The sequence below is a fragment of the Tachypleus tridentatus genome, chromosome 6, assembly GCF_004210375.1.
Source record: "Tachypleus tridentatus isolate NWPU-2018 chromosome 6, ASM421037v1, whole genome shotgun sequence".
In the NCBI taxonomy this organism is placed as follows: domain Eukaryota; kingdom Metazoa; phylum Arthropoda; class Merostomata; order Xiphosura; family Limulidae; genus Tachypleus; species Tachypleus tridentatus.
The window spans coordinates 98,261,768-98,285,930 of NC_134830.1; the positions used below are offsets into that span (position 1 = coordinate 98,261,768).

General features: G+C 30.0%; 1 protein-coding gene across 1 annotated transcript; it reads right to left on the minus strand.

Annotated features, from left to right (window-relative positions):
- Positions 1–5,431: 5,431 nt before the first annotated feature.
- On the minus strand, positions 5,432–23,860 carry LOC143251674 (YY1-associated factor 2-like). Its single transcript, XM_076502928.1, is given in 5 exon segments — positions 5,432–7,669; positions 9,598–9,735; positions 21,689–21,793; positions 21,795–21,815; positions 23,835–23,860. Coding segments are annotated over 5 exon segments (513 nt in total). The 3' UTR covers positions 5,432–7,446.
- Positions 23,861–24,163: the final 303 nt, after the last annotated feature.

Genomic DNA, 24,163 nt, shown 5'->3' on the forward strand with positions numbered 1-24,163 from the left:
ACATTCCCATGAGCTTGACTATTACATTTGATGACTAAATTATAACCAATTACTAACTGATTATGTCAGCAACAAATCATTTATTGTCTGAGAAAGTGAAAGTGGCTATTCATCTCCCCACTTCCATTTTTAATTTTACTAAAATCCAATTAATTGTTGTTGTCACAATATATTTATTCTACACTCTCAGGCCTACATATAAATCTTAAACTTTAACATTTTATTAAAGATTTTTATTTCATTCTAAGAATCAATAATAAATTGGTAAGATTTAGAAATTGCTTAACTGTCAAAATATAACATCCCATCTTTAAACAACTATACCAATAACGATATAAAGTACATCCTATATAATGTCAGCATAAAATTTGCCTAAAATGCTGGTGAGATTTCTAGCTTTGTTATTAAATTAGACATAAATGAATTGACATACTTTCACTTGACTGCAATAAATTTTTGTTTGTAAAATTCTGATGCAATATTGCATATGCATTGCAACAGCCTTGACACCTGAGCAAAACTGATGCAATATGTTGCCCAGCTTTTGATGTAACACTGAAAATGCTTCACATCACATGATTTACTCTCAAGCCAATCAAGAATTTATGTTAGGGAGCAAAGTTTATTTTGAATTTTGCACAAAGCAATTCAAGGCTATCTCTAATAACAATCTCTAATTTAGCTGTGATAGAGACTAGAGGGAAAGCAGTTAGTCAACACCATCCATTACCAACTTTTGAAATACTCTTTTACCAATAAATAGTTGGATTCACCATCAAATCATGATCCTACAGCTAAATGGGCAAACATTTTCAACAACAGGTGGGAAGGGGGTTAGGATAACTTCATTTAATTAGTAAGGTATTTTTCATTTCCATTATTATTATTTTGTCAATGATCATTTTAAGTAGAAACCTATAGAAAAGATATTATTAATAGTACCCACAAGGTAAGTTTTGTTAATGCATTGTATTTTGACAAAATTTAACTCACTGTTACAAGATAAATAACATGACCTATTACTCTAGAAAGCACAAGTTATTTTATTTAAATCAATATTTCCTCCTCACGGCTTTACTGGCAAACAAGAAACTTGCCAACTAATTTTGGCTTATACAAATGATTTAAAAATAATTTGAACTTGTGTATTAAGGTGAACCTTCCATGACAATAAATAAATAATGTGATGTGTTCTCAGCAAATCATGGCAAAGATTTCATGCTAGGAAACAGAATTTATTTGTTCTGAATTTTGTGCAAAGTTACTTGGAGGAGGGGGGGCTATTTGCACTAACCATCTCTAAGTTACTAGTGATAGACTAGAAGGAAGGCAGCTAGTACACACTGCCCAACACAAATTCCAGAGTAGATTATACAATATGAAGCAATAAACCAAGAAAGAATTTTATTAATATGGATGTAGACATAAATTCCTGTGATAATGAAGATAATAAGTTGCTATAACTTTGTAAACCAAGGCTGAGCTGGCCAATAAGGAGCAATCGGAAGGACTCAACAAAGACTGCAGAAGACAAGAAATCACCCATTGATTAAATCAGCCAGACACTTGTGGGATCAATCCCGGCTTAAGACATATATTGTCACAGCCTATGGATGAGGTAGAGGCAACCAAGAAATATGTAACTTGGTATTGAGACTCGTAGCAAAGGCATCTTCATGGGGAGAACTCCATTAATGGCAAATATACCTGAAAACAAGGAGATCTCATGCCTATTATCTGTGATATATCCATTCTCAATGCAAAAGATGATCTTTCATCAGACTGAAAGCACCCAGCACATGACATGCAATAAGGCAAATGTGATATGCTTGGACCCAGAAAAATAGATCCAACATTCATAAACACAGATTTCTGGACTGGGTGTCCCCTTTGTAGTTGATATGTGCCATCACCTTTGTATTCTCTTAATTAACCATCACCAGGCAAGAAGGAAGTGGTACAACACCCAAAGTATGGCTAGAAGTTTGTTCACAGACAAATGGCCCAATGCTTCTTGGTAACTGACCCACGACTCAGCTCCTTAAAGGGATGTACCTGTGAAACGATGTATATCTGGAAACAAGAATAAGTTGCACACCCACTGACATGTGGGCTTCTCTTACAGGGAAAGGGAGGATGGGAAAAGTGGGTGGAAAAAGGATCTTGAGCAAGGTTCCATTGTTCGGCAAACACTCACTGAAGGTTTCTCATATGGAGCATAACTGAGAGGGGCCAATCATAAAACCTAAGTAGTAAGTGACTAAGCCAAGAAGACATGAAGTTCCACTGAATGAAGTTGTAAAGGAGAAGGCAGAGCTTGACTGATATTCATGCCAAAAAATCCTCCCTACCCCAAATGGACAAGATATTAAGTTGGTCCAAGAAAAAACTTTTTAATTTGGTCAACCAACCCACCTAAGCTACTACAGAAATTAACAGCTAAGTACGTTTGGCCAATTTCTATTTGGAATGAGCTAGGAGAAGCCAGTTTTCCCTGTAATAATGAAATCACAACCTAGAGCAAGAAGATGGCATGCAAAAGCCCAGACTATTCAACAAAATACATAAGATGCTGAGGCAAGTCTGAAGAGGAGGGCCCAAAATTGAAAAACCTCCCTGAGATAGACAAACCAAAAATAAGAACAAGATAGAGGTGATATCATTATATGTAGATAAGCACTGGAGACACCCCTTTTTGTCACAAAAAGACTTGGAGAAAATGCCCATATTAGAGTGAGAAAAGACTCCACTGTGAATATGGATAGTTATATGAAGCACTAGAGGTGAGATAAATCAATTACCAACCAACAATCCCAGGTTTTCTTAGGGATAACAAAAAAGCAGAAATAAAAGCCCCTGGAAGGATGGAAAATAGGTTAAATTGCTCACTGCATAAGTAATTACTGAACTGCTTCTGACATGTTGATTGGTCATGGGATCCCAAAGAGAAGGGAAGAAAATGGGGAAAGAAACTGGACAAGAAATCCTTCTGAAAGAACCTGAATTACCAATTGATCATTGACGAAGGGATGTCAGTGATGGAGAGACTTGACCAGCCAAGCTCCTACCAGACCCTAACCCACTGGGTATTGACTAGTAGTGTTGGTGAGTGGGAATAAATTGTCAAGGAAAGCAATGAGCCAAAACAACCTTAGTAAAAGAAAAGGGCTGGAAAGTTGAAGAACGAGAAACAAAAAGGGTGTATTATAAGGGTGGATTGGTGGTAACAATAGTTCCAGGGACTTCATGAAAATTGTAAAGTCTCAGGAATGGGGTCATGCATAAATCCCTGAGATATGTCTAGGGCAAATGGGTCAAAGTCAATATGGCATCAATACCTCTGTGGCCCCAACAGCAACAAAAAACATGTATGTAATGCGATAGTAAGGTTATTTGCTGAAAAACTCTCATATAGGAGGTGTATGGAAGAAAGATACCTCAAGAAGTTGTCAAGGGTAAGATGTAGTCAAGAATATTGGGCATGGGTAAGACTAACATTCAATTTGACCCAGATGAAGAATATTGAAGAGAATAAATATGAAGTCCAAAAAACAGAATCTCAGATGAATGGGTAAGAAACAATAGCAAAGAAATTGAAGTTCTAATTCACATTACATCTGTTGTGTGAAATTTAGCAACCAGATTCATTATTTGTTTACCATGTGAAATATCAAGTATAATCTTTTTAATCTAAGTTAATCTATATAAGTTTTTGTGTCTGTGTAGTCATATTTATCCTCTTTTCGGTATATGAAGTTAAGTGTAAACTGAATGCCCTATCAGACTTTCTTCTTAAGTTTTGTTAAAAAATTTCAGTTCATACATGTAACTGTGTAGCTCTCTTCATTAATATATTATTTATGGAGATAAATATGTTTCATGATATAAAATAAAATAAAAATAAGGGTAAATATTTGTTTTGTACTAATGCCTTTAATTAAAAATTTAAATATCTATACAAGTTCTGAATATATATTCATAAAATGACTCAATTTGCCTCCTAGACCATCTGAACAGGTGACATCCAGTTGCTCATATTAGTAGTTTTTATCATGAATGCCTGAATATTGTGTCTAAAGACTTCAAGATCTATTTGATGTAAATTTGGGGAAAATTTTCATATCAGTTCTAACTTAAATGCTTAAAATTATATTTTTCAAGAAAACACTCTTTTCGTAATGTGTTTAAATGAGACGACACATTAAAGGACATGAGCCATCCTTATTAATTACATGTTATGCTAGAAAGGTAAACCTTACAAAACAGATACAAGTAAATGCATAAGCCATTTGTATAAATCAGATATAATGATGGCTCATTAAACAATTTACTACTTTTCTATGATATCCTTAATAACTTTTAACCTACCATAAAATTCACTACTACACATTTCAAAGAATCAAACATCTTGTTCATTGATGTTCAGATTATCCAAAAAAAATAGCAAACTTATAAGAGAAATGTATCATAAGCCCTATGAGAAACCAGTTTTTGCATTACCATCTAAATGTTAAACGTGCAACTATTATTAGACAACTAAACTGGATCAGTAATGCTTGTACAGCTAATGAAGACAAATCCAAAGTTATGAAAGAACTTGTACACAAATTAAAAGTTAATGGTTATCTAAAAACATTTATTGACAAGAGTTTATGAAGCTATGAATACAGAGTCCACAGTACCAATGTAGAAACACTACTACATGAAAAAAGTTATTTCAGGCAAATTCTGTTATACCATAACATCAATCATATGATTTCATTTTGTATTAGACAGAAGTTCAGATAATCAGGCCTTGACATCACAGTTATAGAGAAACTAGGTAGAACTTTGAATAATATGTTAATAAGGTCAGTCCTTAAACCTAAAACATGCAATAAATCTACAGGTTGTAAATCAGGGTTAAGAGTAAATTGTAACCTCAAACAAATGTAGTTTGAGATGCAAACTTTGTTTTTCTTTATACATTGGTGAAACAGGTTGAACTGTTAAGTAAAGAACTGGCAAACATCTATATGCTCTGTAAACAATAAAGTCAATGCTGTAGCTGACAAATGTGGTACAAATGATATTTATTGTCCTATAACAGCACACATTCTTTACTCACTACCACAACTCTTTAGACAGAAATGTAAAGAAACTCTATTAGTTTCAGAAAATATGTCACAGTTAAACAAAAATCATAATTGGTTTTTAATTATTATTGTTTGTATTTAATTAGTATAATAATATATTTTGTGCGTGCCTTAAAATAGTAAAAATTTTGTTTACATGTACTTTCAATTCCACAATGTACAACAGTATTGTTTGTATATTCTCATGCAAATTATTATTAAATCTTTTGTATAAACCTAAATTAATTGGCAAATGTCTTCTTTGCTTTGATAAAACTGTAATGGTAAAACACTGGCTTAAATAAAAGCCAATTATATTTTCTGGAGTAACAGGCCATGTTTTATTGATCTTTTAACAAAGTTTACAATTATCCAGTTTGTATCACACAGTTTAAACTCTCAAAATGTAACTGAATCAGAAAGACAGCTCATATCTTGATACACTTAGCTGCATAGAAAATTGCAAATTTTGCAAAATATGGCTTTCAGTTTTCCATGATATAGTAATTGTAAGATGACAGCTGAAATATATTTTAGTGGTTATCAAGACAGGTAAAATGCAAACCCATAATAAATTTTTTGTGTTTAATATCAAAATAGACAATTCATTATTTTTGCTAAGTTCCATTGTTTTAAAGAATGAAACAGTTGAAGAAAGAACAGGGATGGAAATAACCAGCACTGTTTACCTCAAGTCACTACTCTTTAATTAAAAACTTAATATGACACTAATGCACAACAGTTCATGAAAACTCATAACACAGCTCAATACTTTGTGTATGAACATGCATGGATACTTGAAAATAGATAGTTACAAGACTTTATTTGACTGCAGTTTGAAGTAACAGTTGTGTGTAAGGTAAACAATAATAATTATTACATCAGCAGAAGGGAGAGTATTTGTGATTAAGATTTTTCATTAATTAACTTAAAATCATATGTTAAGAACATGTTTGATTAAGTGAGTGTTGCATTCTACAAAAATGCTATTTCTTTCAAGTGAAGTTTTAGGTAAGTAATATTTTCTTCAGTTTTTGAATTTTTTATGTAAATCATAAATTTAAACATTTTCCCTAATGTATTAACTTGAAATAACATAGGAAACACCTTTGTTATATTGCATACATAATTTTTTATCATAGCTCAAGACCAAAAACTTTTAGATATTTATAATACTAGCTTTGAGTAACTTAATACAATTTAAATAGGCTCAAAGTCTGAGTATCTTCCATGCCTGCAGACAATAAAGTTTCTAACACAAAACAATCTAGCCTATTCAAACTTCTACCGATATTATTTAACAATAGGGAGAAGTGAAAAAATTAAAATCTTCAAAGCTACTTAAAAATAGAAACAAGCAAGTTTGTATTTAAAATCTGCTATATGGCAAACTCAGGTATTGTGTAAAATATACATTGGATAAAGATTAATTCAAAAACACAATATATATACAATCAAGATCTTTAGAGCAACATGTTAAATGTACTTGAAAAATAACATTGACAGATACAGAATATAGTATAGTACATACTAAGTTAAGTCACGTGTATTGACGATTTCCCCATTTACTAGAAGTAAGCAATTCAGTACTATTTTTTTGTTTTGGATACTATTACCAAAGTAGAGGTGATTTTAACAAATATAAAAATGCAAAATATAGTCACATTCTTGCCATCTATATTTTCTGTACTTCTATGTATATTAATGATTAAAAACACACTTAATAAACTAGACAAACTTTTTCCCTTATAATAATAATGTATATCCTTGTTGAAAATAATTCAAACAAAAGCATATAGTAAAGTTCTTGCCATTTTTATTGTGTACCTCTGTGTACTGATGGCTTCATCAGTCATACAAAATATACATGTTAAATCTTGTCATATTCATATCTTTTGTACAGATCATACCAAATGATACGAAAAACCAAACTAAAAAGTCTAATAATTCTAATTTCATATCATGTCCAGTAATTACTTCAACAATGAAGTATCACAGTCACATCATATTCTTGCTATCTTCAGACCTAGTGTACTTCTGTTTACATATCAATGATGTCAAGCCTTTAAAACAGAAGCTACTTATTCAAATATTTTAATATTCATGTTGTTTATACTTCTGTGTACTATTAGCTTCAATATTGTAATACCATACAGCTTAAGATCAGACTGCTGTCATGAAGGTGTAAAGATGTAGCTTGTGTATATATAGTATTAGATGTTTTAAATCACCACACTGAAAATATTTTAATGCCTGCTGAAACACCAACTTTCTGAAAGTTGCAAAAAATGATTATCTTACTTAAATGAAGTTATGTAAAGGCTGCACATCTTCACCTTTTTTCAGTACATATACCAGATCTTTTTGTACCACTGTGACTAGCATCATTAGAAACATTTCCACTGCCAATACTGTTCCGTTCTTGAGGACCATTTGTAGCAATATCAGTTGAAACTGGTTGCTTGGGCTGAAACTCTGTTATAATAACAGTTACATTGTTTACAGTGACAGCTTTCTGTTGAGCACTACTCCTATCTATGTTCTTCAAACGAGGTCTATAAGTGTAAGAAAATATATATAACAAAATTTGAAAACACAAAATTAAATGAAATATTTAGGATAGGTTAAATATCGTAGTTAAATCATAATATATGTATTAACAGTTAGTATAATGACTGTATACTTTATTAGAATTCCACATACACTTGTAGAACACTATTTGCTGATGCAAAAAATTACCAAGTGTATTATACCAAGTGACAATCTTTACATGTGCATGGATGTAGTCACATCATGGCTAGCCTGTAAAACAATGGTTATGAGTAAGGATTTCTGCCCATCTACTGCAGCAGGAAGACCATCATTACTCTGTTATCATCCTATAAATACTGGAAACTTACTAAAAATATGTCTGCCACTGCTAATGAGAAAACCTGTAGCTTTCCAACATTGGTGCTTAACCGAAAGAAAAGGCGACTTGGCAATCTTATAAACTGTAACAGATTTATGATTATATCCAAGTTGGCTGAGCCCTTCAACAGTTGTAAAATGTCAGTTATCTCCTTCTCTATCATCCAAGAGAGATTACAATAATAAATCAGTCCAAAAACCACCTGTTTCAAATGCAACGAAGAAAACTTGATTCATATATCATACAAGTTCTAAATGTGGACATTAAATAATTAGAAGCATATCATACAGACTTAGGAGACATTTTTCACTTATTTTGACAAACACTACAGTAAAGATATGAAGTAAAACCACAAAAACACTTAATCCTGCATTTTTTGTTCTGATAATACATGCTGTTGAATGTGGTATTGTGGTATTGAGACTGTACTAATGGCAGGAGTTATGTCCTTGGGTTTATTTAGGAGTGTGAATTATCTAAAGTGGACCCAAACATTGTTGCTGATTATGCTCATTTACACCCTGGTGGACAAGAGCTCTTCGATGATGATAATGGAACAATCTACCATACTATATAAAGATCTAACGTTACTTGGAAAAGCATAATTACAACTTCAATCACTATCTATAGATTATGAAATCACTAAATCATAAATAAGTTAAGCACCTTTTGGATAAGCTTGAAAATCAAAGTTAATACTATAGCCTTGTCAAAAATATGTAAGCTAGTTACAAACCACATTCCTTGACAATCATAAATTAAAAACACCCTCTAGCATCTTGTAAAGTCTATGTTGCACTACATCTCAGTTTTTAATGCAATAAAAGATGGTTTAATGAAATACTAGATAAGAGGCTTTTATAAATATGATTAATACATAAGAGCTAGATCACCAAACCACAACTATTTACTAAGTAACCTGAATATTTTAAGTTCATAAGATAAACAATTAACTATCTAATATTATATAGTGTTTTAGATTAAGGTTAAATAAACTAATAAAGTTTGACTAGAAGTTCATAAAATAAATCAACAACAGAACTTTACCAAGAATGTTTTAGTTTTTGACCTAATCAACTATGCCTTTTTAGAATAAAAACATTCATCCAATGGCCAGATCTTTCTAAAACTTTTTAGGTTTATGAGATATACCAGTTAGGTATGCCTGTTTTTAGATGTGTTCCAAAATATTTTAAATACCTTATGTTTATAATTGCCCTTACAACTGAAATAAAAAAAGAGTGTCACCAGTTTAGGAAATCAATCAATGTTTTGAGATAGTTGAGGTATTGTATACATATGTATATGTTGTTCCATATATGTTTACTAATATTTCAAGTATTATAGATTCAAAAATTATACAAACTGCACAAATTTGTCTGTGAATATTTTGGAATATAACTAAACTATTCACAAATGTGAAGGTTGTAATCCTAATGCCTGTTTGCTATACCTGCACTTACATGTATTTAACAATTCTAAAAATAAGATATATGAAAAATCAGTAATTTATGACAAAATCTATCTTTACTAAATACCTAGAAATGACCTAATAGGTCACGTTTGAGTCACCTTGCTCTCTTTTTGGGCTGACTCTCTGGTGAGGCAGTGGCTTCTGTGGTCTTCTTTTCAACTTTTGTAGTATCTTTCTGTTTAGGCTGAGCTTGAGTAAACTGCTGAGCCACTTGCTGCGAGTTAAAGCTTGGCTTCCTATGTTAAGAGTAGTGTATTATCTTTGCAGCTTTTATATATATACTAATACACCAAAAAACACAAACATAAATATATACACACATATATATGTGGATGTAAAGTTTTGTAAAATTTTCTGTGCAAAGGCAAAATGTTAGACAAATATGGTTACCATGCCCTCCCACAAATCACACACAACAAGCAAAATATGGCTTTTAGTATTCTGTCTATATTTAACAGTGAAAAAATCAATGCAATATTACTGACAGTTAATTTTGCCAGGAATGGTTTATACATCATGTTGCCCCTAAGCTCTTTACACTTTCTGTTTCATGTATTTCACAATTTTAAACATTTAGTCATTAGGAATTTACAGTATGACACATACAATACCCTACCTGAGAACTAGTTAAATAAATTACATTTTATATTGATACTGCTATAAGTTAAAATTGCACTCAATCTGTATAACAAAATTCAGTGTATGTATGTGCCATATAACTCTTCATAAACCATTAGTCACAATAACTTCTAAATAGTACCAAACTATTTGATGTGACATTGATATAAATTAAAACACATTAATATGTAGGCCTACTAATTACCATTCATAATTTGGTTAAATAAATTAAATTTGCATTATAGCAGCAATAATAACCAAAATGAAAAATAGAACTTCAAGCATTAAATTAGCATTATAGTAGAGGCCTTGTAAATGTGTGCCATAGGCCCAGGAGTTTGTCAGTATAACATATTTAAAACAGTGTAAAGTTTTTTTTTTTACCTACTTCCTAGAGCTGGCAATTAACCTTTGGAGTTCTTACTGTATGTGTGTGAATATGGAATTGTTAATTAAAGTAATACATATGTTTGCAGATACACATCTTTAAAGGTTTGTCTGTATGTGCTAGACTTCCATAATTCAGTTCAAGTACTTTTAACAGCTTCCTAGAAGTATATCCAACATAGGCAAATCTGAAGGAGTGTTACAAAAGGTGCAACTACACCCTCCCAACCATAAGGCTCATATCTCGATTCCTAAAACTTCTAAAGTTCAAGTAAAATGAAACAGATGAATTTTTTGCTTGAAGCAAGAATAACATGTGAAAAATTATTTCTTCATCCATATCCTTGCTCTGTAGTGCATTTGGGACACATTATTTTAATGTATAATAGTGTACTTCCAAAACATCCCACAAATATGTTCATGGCCTAAGAAATCATAACTACGTTCATATTTACAAAATAAGAAAAACTTGGTTATACAGCTATATAGTGAAATAATGACAATGAAGAACTAATAAAGACATTGAATAAATATTTATTTATTCTTCTCCATTCAAAAAAGATATCTAAAACAAACCTTCAATATACCTAGCCAATAATCATTTTGCATTAAATAGGCCTCAAAATATTAATGAAGTTGGTTGGAATCACAAAAGAAAATCATCTGTATTGAAAATTGAAGCTAAAAAGTATTTCAATTCCAATTTTGAACGAATGAGGGAAAAGTCTTAGTATGAAAGCAGCAGGTAAGGACTAAATGTGAGTGCTATCTGCAATAGAAGTAGGTAATAACTAAATCTGATATTCTTGATTTCTGTGCTTTTCGAGTTTTTTTTTTTTTATCTGTAACACTTGTTTGTTTTATTTTCTGCATGTGTTAAGCCTTAATCTTGATTTCTGGGCATAAACTTGCTGACACTGTGAAAAGGTACGAAAATGGATATATATTTGATAAAACAACTGTACAGTAATTATAGTGAAACTGATTATTTACATACCACTAAGAATGAGTAGTCATAATACAGTGAGAAATGTTCTTTTAGATTTTCTAATATTCTTACTTCTGACTATGTCCATATAGAAATGTTTCATGCTAAAATTCAGAATGTAAAATTGACTTTGTTCATAGTACTGAATGTTAACATTAATATGAAAAATAATAGTTGAAGTAACAGAAACCTAAGAAATAAGTAATTATTTTTTTACTAGCTGTTTTACATATGTAGGTTCTTGTACATCCATGATAATGGGAAAAAATTTTATAAAAATAAAAACAATAAAAATAAATAAATAAGCAGACAATTCATTGTTTTTATGTTAAACTTTTTGTTACAATGATACATAATATACCTTTGTTGCTCCCTCTTTTAACTGCAGTTGTGCTCAAGTTATCAGCCCTTAGAGATTTTCACATGGCTTAAAATCTCTGCACTAATGATAAAGCACTGTCTCTGTAACTAAAACTTTTATAATGTGAGCATTTAAGATAATTTATCTACTTGTAACTGAGCATCTACCACTATTTTTCATCAATGCTTGAAGCTTCATATGTAGTTCAATAAGTTTTGTGCTAGAAGAGGTTGTTTCCTGTCCATCTCTCTAAACATTAAAAACCCAAGAACACAAAATGTATGCACCCTCCAATAAAATTACAGCAAAAGAACAGTGAAAAACAAATAACAGTTTAATTTTCAAATAAACAAAGAACAAAACTGAAAATAGTTGCTCAGACAAATCATACTGTCGTGGGGATTAGGCAATATGAATCCCTACACAGAAATATAGCATTTATTCAATTGTTAAAAATATGTATAAGATTAAAGAAATGTCTCAAGGCAACAGATCTTATTCTATTCACTTTGTTTTCTGTTTGATTGACATCTCAAACTGTGTTACTTACAGATGTTGATTCTCATCTATAAGCATCAAAATCCTTACAAAAAAAATTATTCTAACCAAGAAAACACATTCTCTTCTTCCTGATTTTTCTTTCACATAAAAGCTTGATGTAATAAACTGAAAAAGACTGGTTATATGAAATTTGATACATTTACAAATCAAGAAAACTGAAATGCCCATCTAAACACATTACACAAACAAAAGTACCATTTGAACAATTAAATGTAATATTGCTCCTTGCAAACAAAACTTAATTCTACAGTGTACTATTAAGAAATACAGAATATTATATTTATAAAAGTGAAAAACAATGCTACCAAGAAACTTTCAAACACATTAGTTAGTGTTAAAGAAAGAGGCTTTGTAATATTAGGTTCAAAGTTATGAATTACTTTAATTTGGAAAGATCATTTTGAGAGTACTGCTAACAATTCGGTAAAAATAACATAAAACACTCAACTACATAGCATGGTGGCTTTAAACACAAACATTTCAACATTTGATGAATATATGCAAACAGCCACATTGTGCTAATAACCTATGCACGTAATGTTAACCATTTATTATACGTATCTAAGTTAGCAGTTTATTTTTTAAAAGGTTCTGTGTACTCAATCAGACTCATACAAAACATTAAATATTTAAAAGTTTAGTAATTATTGTTAGCTCTAAATAATGAATTAACTGTATAAGAAATAATTTAAAATGGAAATGTTTACTTTGCATATATCAAAGAATCAGAACTTTGATATCATTCACATAACACTACACTATATAATATTTATCTTGAGCAACATCAAGTTCATATAATTATATTCATTGATTCAAATTTTGTACAAAATAATACTTTTAACAAATACATACCTTTTACTCCATTAGATCACTTAAATGCAATTCTATAACTATCACAGAACTCATTAAATTTTATTTCACATATCTTCAATTTTAACACCATTACAAGTATTATAAGTCACTTTGACATCCATCCCTTTCAGTGTGAATGACATAACATCACTAAGTTAAAATAATGAATATATTACTGTAAACTTAAATTCAATTGAGATACAGTTTTATATTTAAAAGTATACAAAACTGAAACATACACAAATATAAATAATAACACATTTATTCAATTATAATCAAACTTAGGATGATTACAACACACTACATAAACTTTGTAATATTCTTAAAATGATAAAGTAACATTATCTATATTTTAGAAATTTTGCAAATGAAAAGTCTTTCATCATATCTGTCTTCTAAACAATGTTTGAACTTTTGAAAGAGCCAGTTAACAAGAACATATGTAGAGAGGTTCTTAAAACACAAGCTAGTAAGTTGGTTAAAATGTTGAAGTTTTTATTCATATCAATTATAAAATATTAATATACTTTTTATAATTTCTGACAAGGGTTAGGAGTATGATAGAATTCTAGGTAAGAGATTAAAGTTTCTGAACTCCATATGAATCTTCAAAATGTAGATTCTAAATGTGGAAGTATCTCCAAATGACAATATGCTATAATTATCACAGTAAAAAATGAGAAATACTAAAATTAAGCAGATATTTTGCAGGGGAATGTACACGGTATTTAGAGAGCTATAGTAATGAATCTCTGAAAGAATCCCTACAAGGAGATAAATAATTTTGTTTGATTGTCACTAATGTAATATACAACAAAGGCTATTATGTTCATACATGGAGTATTCTCTATGTTTCACACAACAAATGTGGTCACATGTTTTAGAAAAGCTGCATGGATTTAGAGCTTTCAGTAGTGAGCATGAGAGTAACATAAGAAAAAGAAAACATTGGAGAATACCTAGACCTGGCCTATTGTAAGACACCAATTACTCAATGAACTTACTACAAACCATGCTATTTTAGATTTCTTAAGTTAAAACATAGAAATGCACATTATATGCAAATTATAATTGCTTTATTTGGTTCAATGTTTTACTGCATACAGAAACAAGAAATAATATTTTGGTTACACATTTTGAAGACATCTGACAAGAATTGCCTGTGAGCTGGACAGTTATTTGAAGACACTGACCAGATGCGGAAAATTTAAGGTCATTTTTAAATATTTAAGGTAAAAATATTCCTTGTGAAAAGAAAAAGGTAGATATAAGTTAAAAAAAACCAGATTGGCTCACAAAAAATATATGAAATAAATGTAAAGAAAAGCATCACAAATTTAGGAAATTTAAATTGACAGATATGATGGGAGATTTAGAAGTTGGTGAAACAACAAATTAGTACGTCATAAAGAATATATGAGAAAAGGTATTGGCTAAAAATGTAAAGACTAACAGTAGGGGTTTCATTAAATTCTTTAAAGGTAAACAAAATGTTAGGATGGGGGATGGAACCTTTGAGGGATGATAAAGGAAGGCTCATATCTGATGATTATGAGAAAGCTAGGTTATTAAATTTTGCTTTTTCTTCAGATTCTACTAATAAAGATTTAAGTGCAGTATTCTACATTTTAAACAATTCATAGATGGAAACAAAACTGAATAAGATGAATGCATTCATTCAGAGCTAGTTAAGGAAAACTTGGAAAGTTTAAAGAACAATAATGCTCCTGAGCCAGATATTTCTTCAAGGGTTTTGAATGAGGTTAAAGATTAAATATGTGAGCCACTTGCTACTATTTTTTGTTAGTCCTTGAACAGTGGGAAGGTACAAGGAGATTAAAAGTTAGTTAATGTCGCTCTTCTATTCAAAGAAGGTGATAAAAATTGTCCCAGTAATTGTAGGCCCATTACTCTTACATCCATTGGTGGAAAAATTTTGGAAAATCTGATAAAAGATGCTTTGCAAAGTCATTTAATAAAGTTTTAAATTTTATTGGATAGTCAACACTAAGGTAAGACCTTTTCATACATACCTTTTAACACAACTTGGAAAATTACTGTTTAAGTAGATAAGAGTAAGGGTGTAGATTTGGGTTATCTGGATTTTCAGAAAGCACATGATAAGGTGCTGCATGAAAGGCTTTTAAAAAAAGTATATTTATACACATGGGAGACAGTTAGTAAACTGGATAAAAGAGAGCTAAATGGAAGAAAGCAGAAGGTTGTTAAAAATGGAGTTCAGTCAAACTTGATTAATGTTCCAAATAGGATATCCACCTCAGAGCTCAGTCTTAAAGCCTTTGCTCATTTTGATTTACATCAATAACACAGATGAAGGAATGATCAATAAATTAATTAAGTTTGCAGATAATTATAATTAAAACCCATCTGCCATTTGTTTGCCCAATTCACCAAATGATCTAAATCCTTCTGTAAAGCAACAGCATCCTCTTCATAGCTAGCAACATTCAAGACCTTAATATTATTATTATCTGCAAATTTAAGTCACAAAAGAAAGGGATTTTGATATAATGATTCATCAATCTCTTAAGCCATCCAAGCAACATGTTATTACTAATGGTAAGGCAAACAGAATTTTAGTTTGTATCTACAGAAATACTGAATACAAATCTAAAGAGGTTATAATTCATAATATAAGTCACTAGTCAGACCACATTTGAAGTACTGTATTCAGTCTCAGGCTCCTTACCTTAGAAAGGACACTGAATTGTTAGAATGGGTTTAGAGAAGGGTCACTAAAATGGTGTATGGGTTGAAATCTCTTAAACTGTTTTTTTTTCTAGAAAAAAGAAGAGTTAAAGGGAATCTGATTGAGGCATCTAAGATTGTAAAGAGAACTGATAGTGTTGATACATCATCTTTTTTTATGCTTAACAGTGAAAATAGCAGGACTAGGAGATACATGCATACATTTTGGAAGGGTAAGACAGTTTTATTTTTCTAAAAGGGTTGTTGGCTTTTGAAATGTGTTGCCTTTGGATGTAGAGGCAGTATCTTTAAATGAGTTTAAGAAAAAGTTTAAAAAATATATGAATAACAAGAGGAGGCTTTAAGACTTTTGTTTTTTATAAGTTTTTGTTTAGTTTAAAGGACTAGACAGACTAATAGGTCTCACATTGTCCCAGGGCATTATACCATATTATAATTAACTAAAATTTTTAAAGGTTTATTTAGAAATAAAGGACTTCAAACTTGCATAATGTAAACCTTTGAATCATCACATATGTTATAATAATGATTTCATTCATATATACTTTGAGTAAAGGTGTTTAATTGGACTGTAAATGTAACATAGTGACTTGCATAGAAAAGCATTTATAAAGCTCCTGCTGTGAAAGGTTTACTCCATCAGTTAGAAGTAAATTCTTTGTTATATTTATAAATTTCAAATTATTCTTCGTAAATTTTCTGCTGTACATATCTGTTTTTGACAAGATATAAAGGAGCAAAGGTTTGACAAAAACATAATACTTATCTTCAAATCCACACACAGTGAATGTTTTCCATAGACAGTATTAGATAGCACCAACTTGGCAACCACTGAAGAAAATGGGTTTCTTGTATTTGAATAGTGTCAAGTGTCCAATGTCCTAACGCTCTCAAAAAATACAAATTATGGTGAAAAAGAATTACGTTTAAAGTCATAATTTTTGGATAAAAGTGGTGTGGTAAAGTTATTTGTGTTTTTAAATAGAAGTCTTTTTATGATATGAATTGAACAAATGTCTTATAGTGTTAATATACACTAAAAATGATTGTAAAAAACTTATGGAGAAAACAGTTCTATATCTCACAGTTATGCAAGTTTCCTCTCTTATTAAATCAATACTGATTCTGCAAATAGTTACGGAAAAGATTTTAGAAAAACTTTTTATATGAATACCAATTTCAACTAAACAACTTAAGAATTACAATAGAAAAATACCAAATAAATGCACTCAAAAACAACAGGTAAATCTTGTACATATTAATACTAATTCCAAATCCTTTTCTTTTTGTTGTTGTTTATAAATACTTTTAAGACAGTGTTACATGAGTTTATTTGTATTAGTAATTGTTGAAATATGAAATAAACTTCTGAAAATCTCTCTTAAGTTATAAGTTGTTTATTTAGTTATGCTAAAAGACATACAGTGATACAGTTGTGTTTATCTGTATTAATAGATTAATAATATTTAAAACCAACCTCAAGCAAGTCTTAAAACCAGCCTTAATACAACAAACATGTAAAAGTAGGAATTTGATATGATTGTGGTAATTCATGAGCAATTTCATACAACTGGTGAGGTAAGTGATGTTGAGCTACTTCATGCTGCAACTAATGGTAAGTGGGTCTACCAGAATACTGTTCAAACCATAGATAATGTAGCAATAGAAATAATGAAATAAAATTACATTCACTCGAGGCAAAGTTATCAGGAAGATTACATTTTCTCGTGTCAAATTATATTTCATTATGAATTGTTTTTTTTATTTAATTCATACGTTCATTTGTATTGCTCGTAACTAAAGACTGACCATGCAATCCCAATTGGACAAGTCAACTAAAAAGATGAAATTTCTCAAGCAAAGTAAAAATCCTTGAAAATGCAATATTTCGATCCTTTTAACAATGACTGAAGATGATCAATAACCACTTCCAACATCAGGCATGCTTTTGTGTAGCTCATGCAGCAAAACACAGTGGACCATTAACACTCACATGCAATGTAAAATTATGAAGTCTAAGAAGTACAAAACAATAGCTCACTTTTGTTTGAAAGCCAACTCCCTAGCTGACTGTGTACACTTTCGATTTGTGTGTCTGACTATTCTGTGATGTGGCTAGCAGTAACTGTTTGTTTTGATGACAATGTATGAACTGTAATAAAAGTTAACAGTTACATTTGTTATCTTTCATGACTCCTTGTTAATATTAACTAATGCTCATTGTTTACACAAGTAGTGGTGATAAAACTGTCAAGCAGCTTTTCCTTTCTGAGGTAACCTTATCTAGTCATCCTCATTTATTTTGACAAGCTACATGCAGGGGTGTCATGGTTTTAAATGTTTTAAACTGGTTACTTGTCATGCTTAAACCCTTTTACAACTGGTTTCACTTAGAGTATACAAAGTTTAAGAATTATCAATATGACACTGTAGAGCTGACATAGGTCATAGAATTAAATTCATGTTCTCCTTTGTACTCAATTGTGATTATTTATTCTTACATTAAAAGGCAAATAAAATATTAAAGCAGTATGCTATTTCAAAACAACATATAGAAAATAACTGAGATTAACCCTATATAATCAGTTTGATCAGTGTGTGTATGTCATGACCTTTTACACAAGTTGCATTCAAAATATAATTACACAACTTTGTTATCAATATGTTAATCAAAGTTATAATTTATACCTGTGTAATGAATAGGTAAAGCGTTTTTGTTTGTTTTTTTCTTTTCTAGAGCTATAATGATACCATACCTTGGTTACAATATGATACACAGTATGATACCAATTTATTATAAAAACCAGTAATGCAATAGAATACATCAGAGTGATAGGGCTAAATTTATTTGTCCAAGTGCAACAATTGACCATGGACAAAAATCAAGCATACTAAATACATGTCCTCTGGAAACAACGTGTAAGGATGGACCCAAGTATAATGGAATCCATAATGCAGTTGTTATGATACATTTCTTGTGGGACAAAAAATCTGTCATACATTTGAAATCAGGATACAACACAGATTTATATATCTTAGCACTGTTTATATTCTATAGTATGAAAAACGTTGTAATCTACTAATACTACACATATTCATCATTCAGTCCAAAAGGCTAAAATCCACACAGATTTCTGCCTTCCAACTCTAAGGTATCATACAAGAAATCCGAGACAAGTACCCTGTATGGTTCCATGTTGTTTTATGTAAGTATTAGCAGAGCCCCACAATACATTTGCAATCAAATTACTGTCTTTATTGTAACAGTAATTCTTCAAATACAGGATTTATAGAATAATATGAAATAATTCTAATCAAAGACACCAAATTCTGTAAGTACACTTGTCTTAGGCATAACAATAGTTAAGCCTTTATTATATACAGCCTATATTTGATAAAGGAATAAATTAACATTGTAACTTATATACATTTTTGCTTTAATTTTGTAGGGCTAAACTTTAAATTTTATTTTTTGATGGTATTAAGTATGTTAAAAACTTTAACATGCTTTTAAAATATCGTTGTACAAAACATCAACTAACACATATTTATCTCCAATTTTTGTTTACATCCATTGAAATTAAGTATGTGCACATAGATATTTACATAATGTGTGCATGCAAATAAAACCTATAATTATTATAATATGTTATACTTGTATGTTATAGATGATATTGCTCCTAAAGTATGTAGTTAATTGTAACTTCACTGATAATGATTTCATGAACAATAATTCATTTAAATATTAAACCATATTTTATTAACATGAATGTTATTTTTGATATCTGAGATATTTACTAGTACCATACAATGTGAATGCATATGGACTATGCCAATGTAACTGATTTTATAGCCAGAAAACTATACACACTATAACTGAATGTAGTTCAGCAAACTTTTGATAAATGTTGTATGTCTGCTGGACATGAAAAAAAAACAAAAAACCTTTCTTAATAAACCGTTTTTACTTATATTTTCTGTAAATTTACAAAGTCTTTATTGAATCAATCTTAATAAAAGATGATCTTCATGCTAAGAATAAAAATACTTCTTTTTAGCTTAGTTTCATATTTTATTTCCACACCTTTCAGAACCTCCTAAATGAATATCAGAGATTTCTTCTGTAAAACTTATATAATTTTCTCTATCTTAACAATAACTGTAGTACAATCATCAATGCACAATAAATAAAAGTGAAAAATTTCTATATAAAATATATTTTATTTTACAATTAATGTAAATAGCAAAAGACAATTTTTATCCTAGTGATCTCAGCTTCACATCTGATGTGTTTTGATTTTATTGGTTTATTAGTATATACTTCAGACTCCCTCTGTGCATAAAAAGCATTAATCACAGTTGGGTGTTTCCAGTACAGCTTAAGGTAAATAAATAATCAAGTTAAAGTCACACACTAACCATGAATGCTTTTCTAGCTTCTTCAAGTAAAATTTTTGTTACTCTATCCTAAAAGGTTTCTGATTTTTACATGAAGTTATGTTTGTTTACAAAATATATAACAATAAATAAAGAACACATAACAAATAAGAAATTTAGCATTTATTTTAGTATTGAAGCTGTTTGCACTCAAATGAAATGCATCAATAGCTCTCAGTTTTTCTCATTGTGTTAGTTTTCCATCAAATAATTCAAGTAACTTTCAAATATACATTTTAAAACAGAAAAAAAAATATAGGATGTGCTAAAACTACTGTAATTTATCTGGCTTTCTAAGTAAGCTATAAATAGGTTAAAATATTACACTGCTGCTCAGAGTAATGGCTTAACATACGTTAACATTTATTTGTAAGGTTCTCCATCATACCTAAAATAAAACAAAAACAAAAAAACCTAAAACATTCTTTTTTATTACAATATGCTCTTTCTACTGGCTATACATATATCTGTCTATCAGACATGTAAACATGAATGAAGGAGTTGCTTGAAAAGAATGAAAAAAATGGAAGATGCTTTCTTGTAGGTTTGATAAATATTTAGGAGTTTCAAGTTTTATATTCTTCATATTGAAGTTGCCCATTGAGCAGTACCATCCAACTGATACCAGAATGAGTGGCCACACCCCATTTTTGGAAAATAGGGCTGGGGTGTTACTAGTAGTTGCAGGACACCCTACTACCATATAAAAATTATTCAGTTCAAGATATAGGTCAATTTTACAGAACCATGACTGATACTAACATATTTATAAATGTCTAGTTGTGTATGAAATTAATTCATGTATATGTAGCTTCTTTTAATAAAAAAGCTATAAAAACATTTGGAAGAGTAATTCCAGAAATAATGATGAAATAATTGTTTTTATAACTTTGCCAAATAAGTATGTGGTAATTATAAAATAAATGTTATCTAAAATGGTAGATGCAACAACTTTACAAGAAGTTAAAAAAAAAGTCTTATTTAATGATTTGTTTTTTGCTCAATGAAAAAGGTTAAAAGTCAGAACATCCTTAATATTTAAAGGCCAAAATGCTCCTTCCACGTCTCATAACTTATAATAAAAACATACAATTCCTATAATAATAAAAAACAGCTACATATTAGTGTATGTAATGTTTTATCTATCAGTTAATGATTAAGTGTTAAAAGTATTTTCTGCTCTTAATAAAATATCATATGGGTATAACTTAACATCATCTTTTTAACCTATTTTACAAAAGAAGTTGAAACTTACCGAGTGGAAGTCCCTTTCCTCACATCACACATCAAACACTTAAATGCTTCTGGAGAATTCTGGTAAGTACAAACACTACAGTCCCAGTAGTTCTCTTCAGTATTTTTTAGGTTTTCGTTTGGATCTCCTAAGTATTAAAATTGATTGGGAGATTGGTGTCATAAATTTTTTATTAACATTTCAGGACACTGATACTAACTATATCTCTATACTAACAAATGTTAAATATTATATATATAAAATATACAGAGAATCACAAAATATTTTATGATAATTGCTTTTTTAGAATGATAGAGCAATAATGAAACAATAATAACATTCTATACATTGTTAGAGGAATATTACTTCAGACTCGAGAGATAAGACATTAGTTTTATAATTTAACAAACATTCTAACATTAAACAGTTTTACGTACTAACCTTGAAGAAACCACAAAAGTGAAATGTCAGTTAAATGAAAGTTCTCTTATTATCTGGAGTATAAAGGTAATTTTCCTTTAAATTTGTTATCAAAATGTACACATTAAAAATTCTGAAAAACAAAAAAAAAAAAAACATTTCTAGATTTCAAACAAAAACACTGCTACAAAAGTATAATTTCTCCAATTTACAAAAGATAATTGTTGCTGCATCCCTTTAAAATTTACATTTTTGGAATTTGTAACCAAAATCTTAAAAAACACAAAATTCAACTGAGAAATTATCCATCCTCTCTTATGATTTCTGTATTTGAAGTTAAGTGTAAGTCTAAAACAAAATTGATCCCAGCAGTTTTCCTTTTCAATTGATTAAGAAAATCACTCTGAACATTTCCCAAAACCTTATCTTCCTCATTCAAATTAAGCCACAGGCTCCACTCCTGATGATGCCCTTCCATCACCTCCTTCAAGTTTCTGCTTTGCAATCCCCTTGATCTTAACCTAAAATTGCCTGCCACAAACTACGTTTCTATCATAATACAAGTGTCTAACTGCCTTCCTTCTTAAGCAGATTTTCCAAATGGTCCCTTTCATTTAACACTGTTTTGTTCCTTCAAGTCAATTTTTAGTCCACCATTCTGAGCCTTTTCTCCAACTCCATAAGAAAATATCTTACTAATTAACCCATTGTAAGAAACATTATTGAAATCTTCTGAAAATTTAGACAAACATCACCAACTAAAGCACCTTCATTAACTTAGCAAAAGATCCATCATAAAACTCCAACATATTAATGAGATATGACAACCTTCCAGATGTTTCTTTAAGGGGAATATTAATAGATTAAAATAACTGACCAACAGCAAAAGCCACTTTAATTGGTCTACAAATTCCTGAAGCTAGCTTTCTTAAAGGTTTCTGTTAAAATCCATTCTAGCTCATTACATAGCTTCTTTATAGTCTCAGTATAAATCTCATCAGGACCAGTTTTAATATCAATAAAATCTTGAAGATTTCCTAAAATACAACTTACATTAACCATAATTCCATTCAAAGAGAGATTACACATTTCACTGTCATAATATTTGGTGAAAACAGTAGTAATAACATAAGTTTTAACACATAAGCCAAGTAACATTTCATAACATTTAAGAACCCTGTTGGTCCATCAAAGCTCTTTCATCCATTATTAAATTGAAAATAATATCATGAATAGTAATAAAATAAAAAATAAATTCAAAGTCAGCCCTTGTCAATTAAATATTTATCATTCCTTGCCTTAAACCCCATTAAATAATAGGTATTTATCCTCAACAAAAGGGTTCCCATTTAGACTTATAAAATATCCAATTTGCTATTGTCTTCTTGTTATTAACATAGCATAAAAACTTAAAACTCTATTTTTCAAATAACATTACATTTATATACCAAGGACTTTTTCTAATATTATGCATATTCTATTTTACCATTGATTTTCATATTCTTGAAAGCTATACTTATTAAAAACTGCTTCAACATTTACATTTCCAGTTTAAATATAAAAATATATATAAGCTATGTAAACTTACAAACAAACAAATTATAAAATCTAAAAGTACATATAATAAGAAAATCCTAAGCATCAAAAACATTTTGTCCTTTAGTTTTGCAATTAATTAATTTCATTAATCATAGATGGTTTGTGGATAATTTTAAAATAAGTTCAGCTTTTAATATATCTTTCTTACCTGTTTGGGCTCTTCTTAGAGTCCATTATTCCTAGAGATATTCATACATTTTTTCTTTCAGCAGTATTGTACAGCTTCAGTTCACACAATTAAGCCAGCATAAATTTAACCTGGTTTGACTTTGAGTACCAAATTAAAAGCAGCAGCAGCATTAAACTAAATAATATTCAAAAAGCTGTACAGTATAGTTAGTAATTAGACTGTAATTCTGGTTTGCCTTCAAAGCTTCTTAAATGGTTAAAATTAAAAATATGTTGAATGTCCCACAGAATTATTAACAGTTGCATGTAGCCCTAACGCCAAGAACTACTGGTAACACAATATCAAGC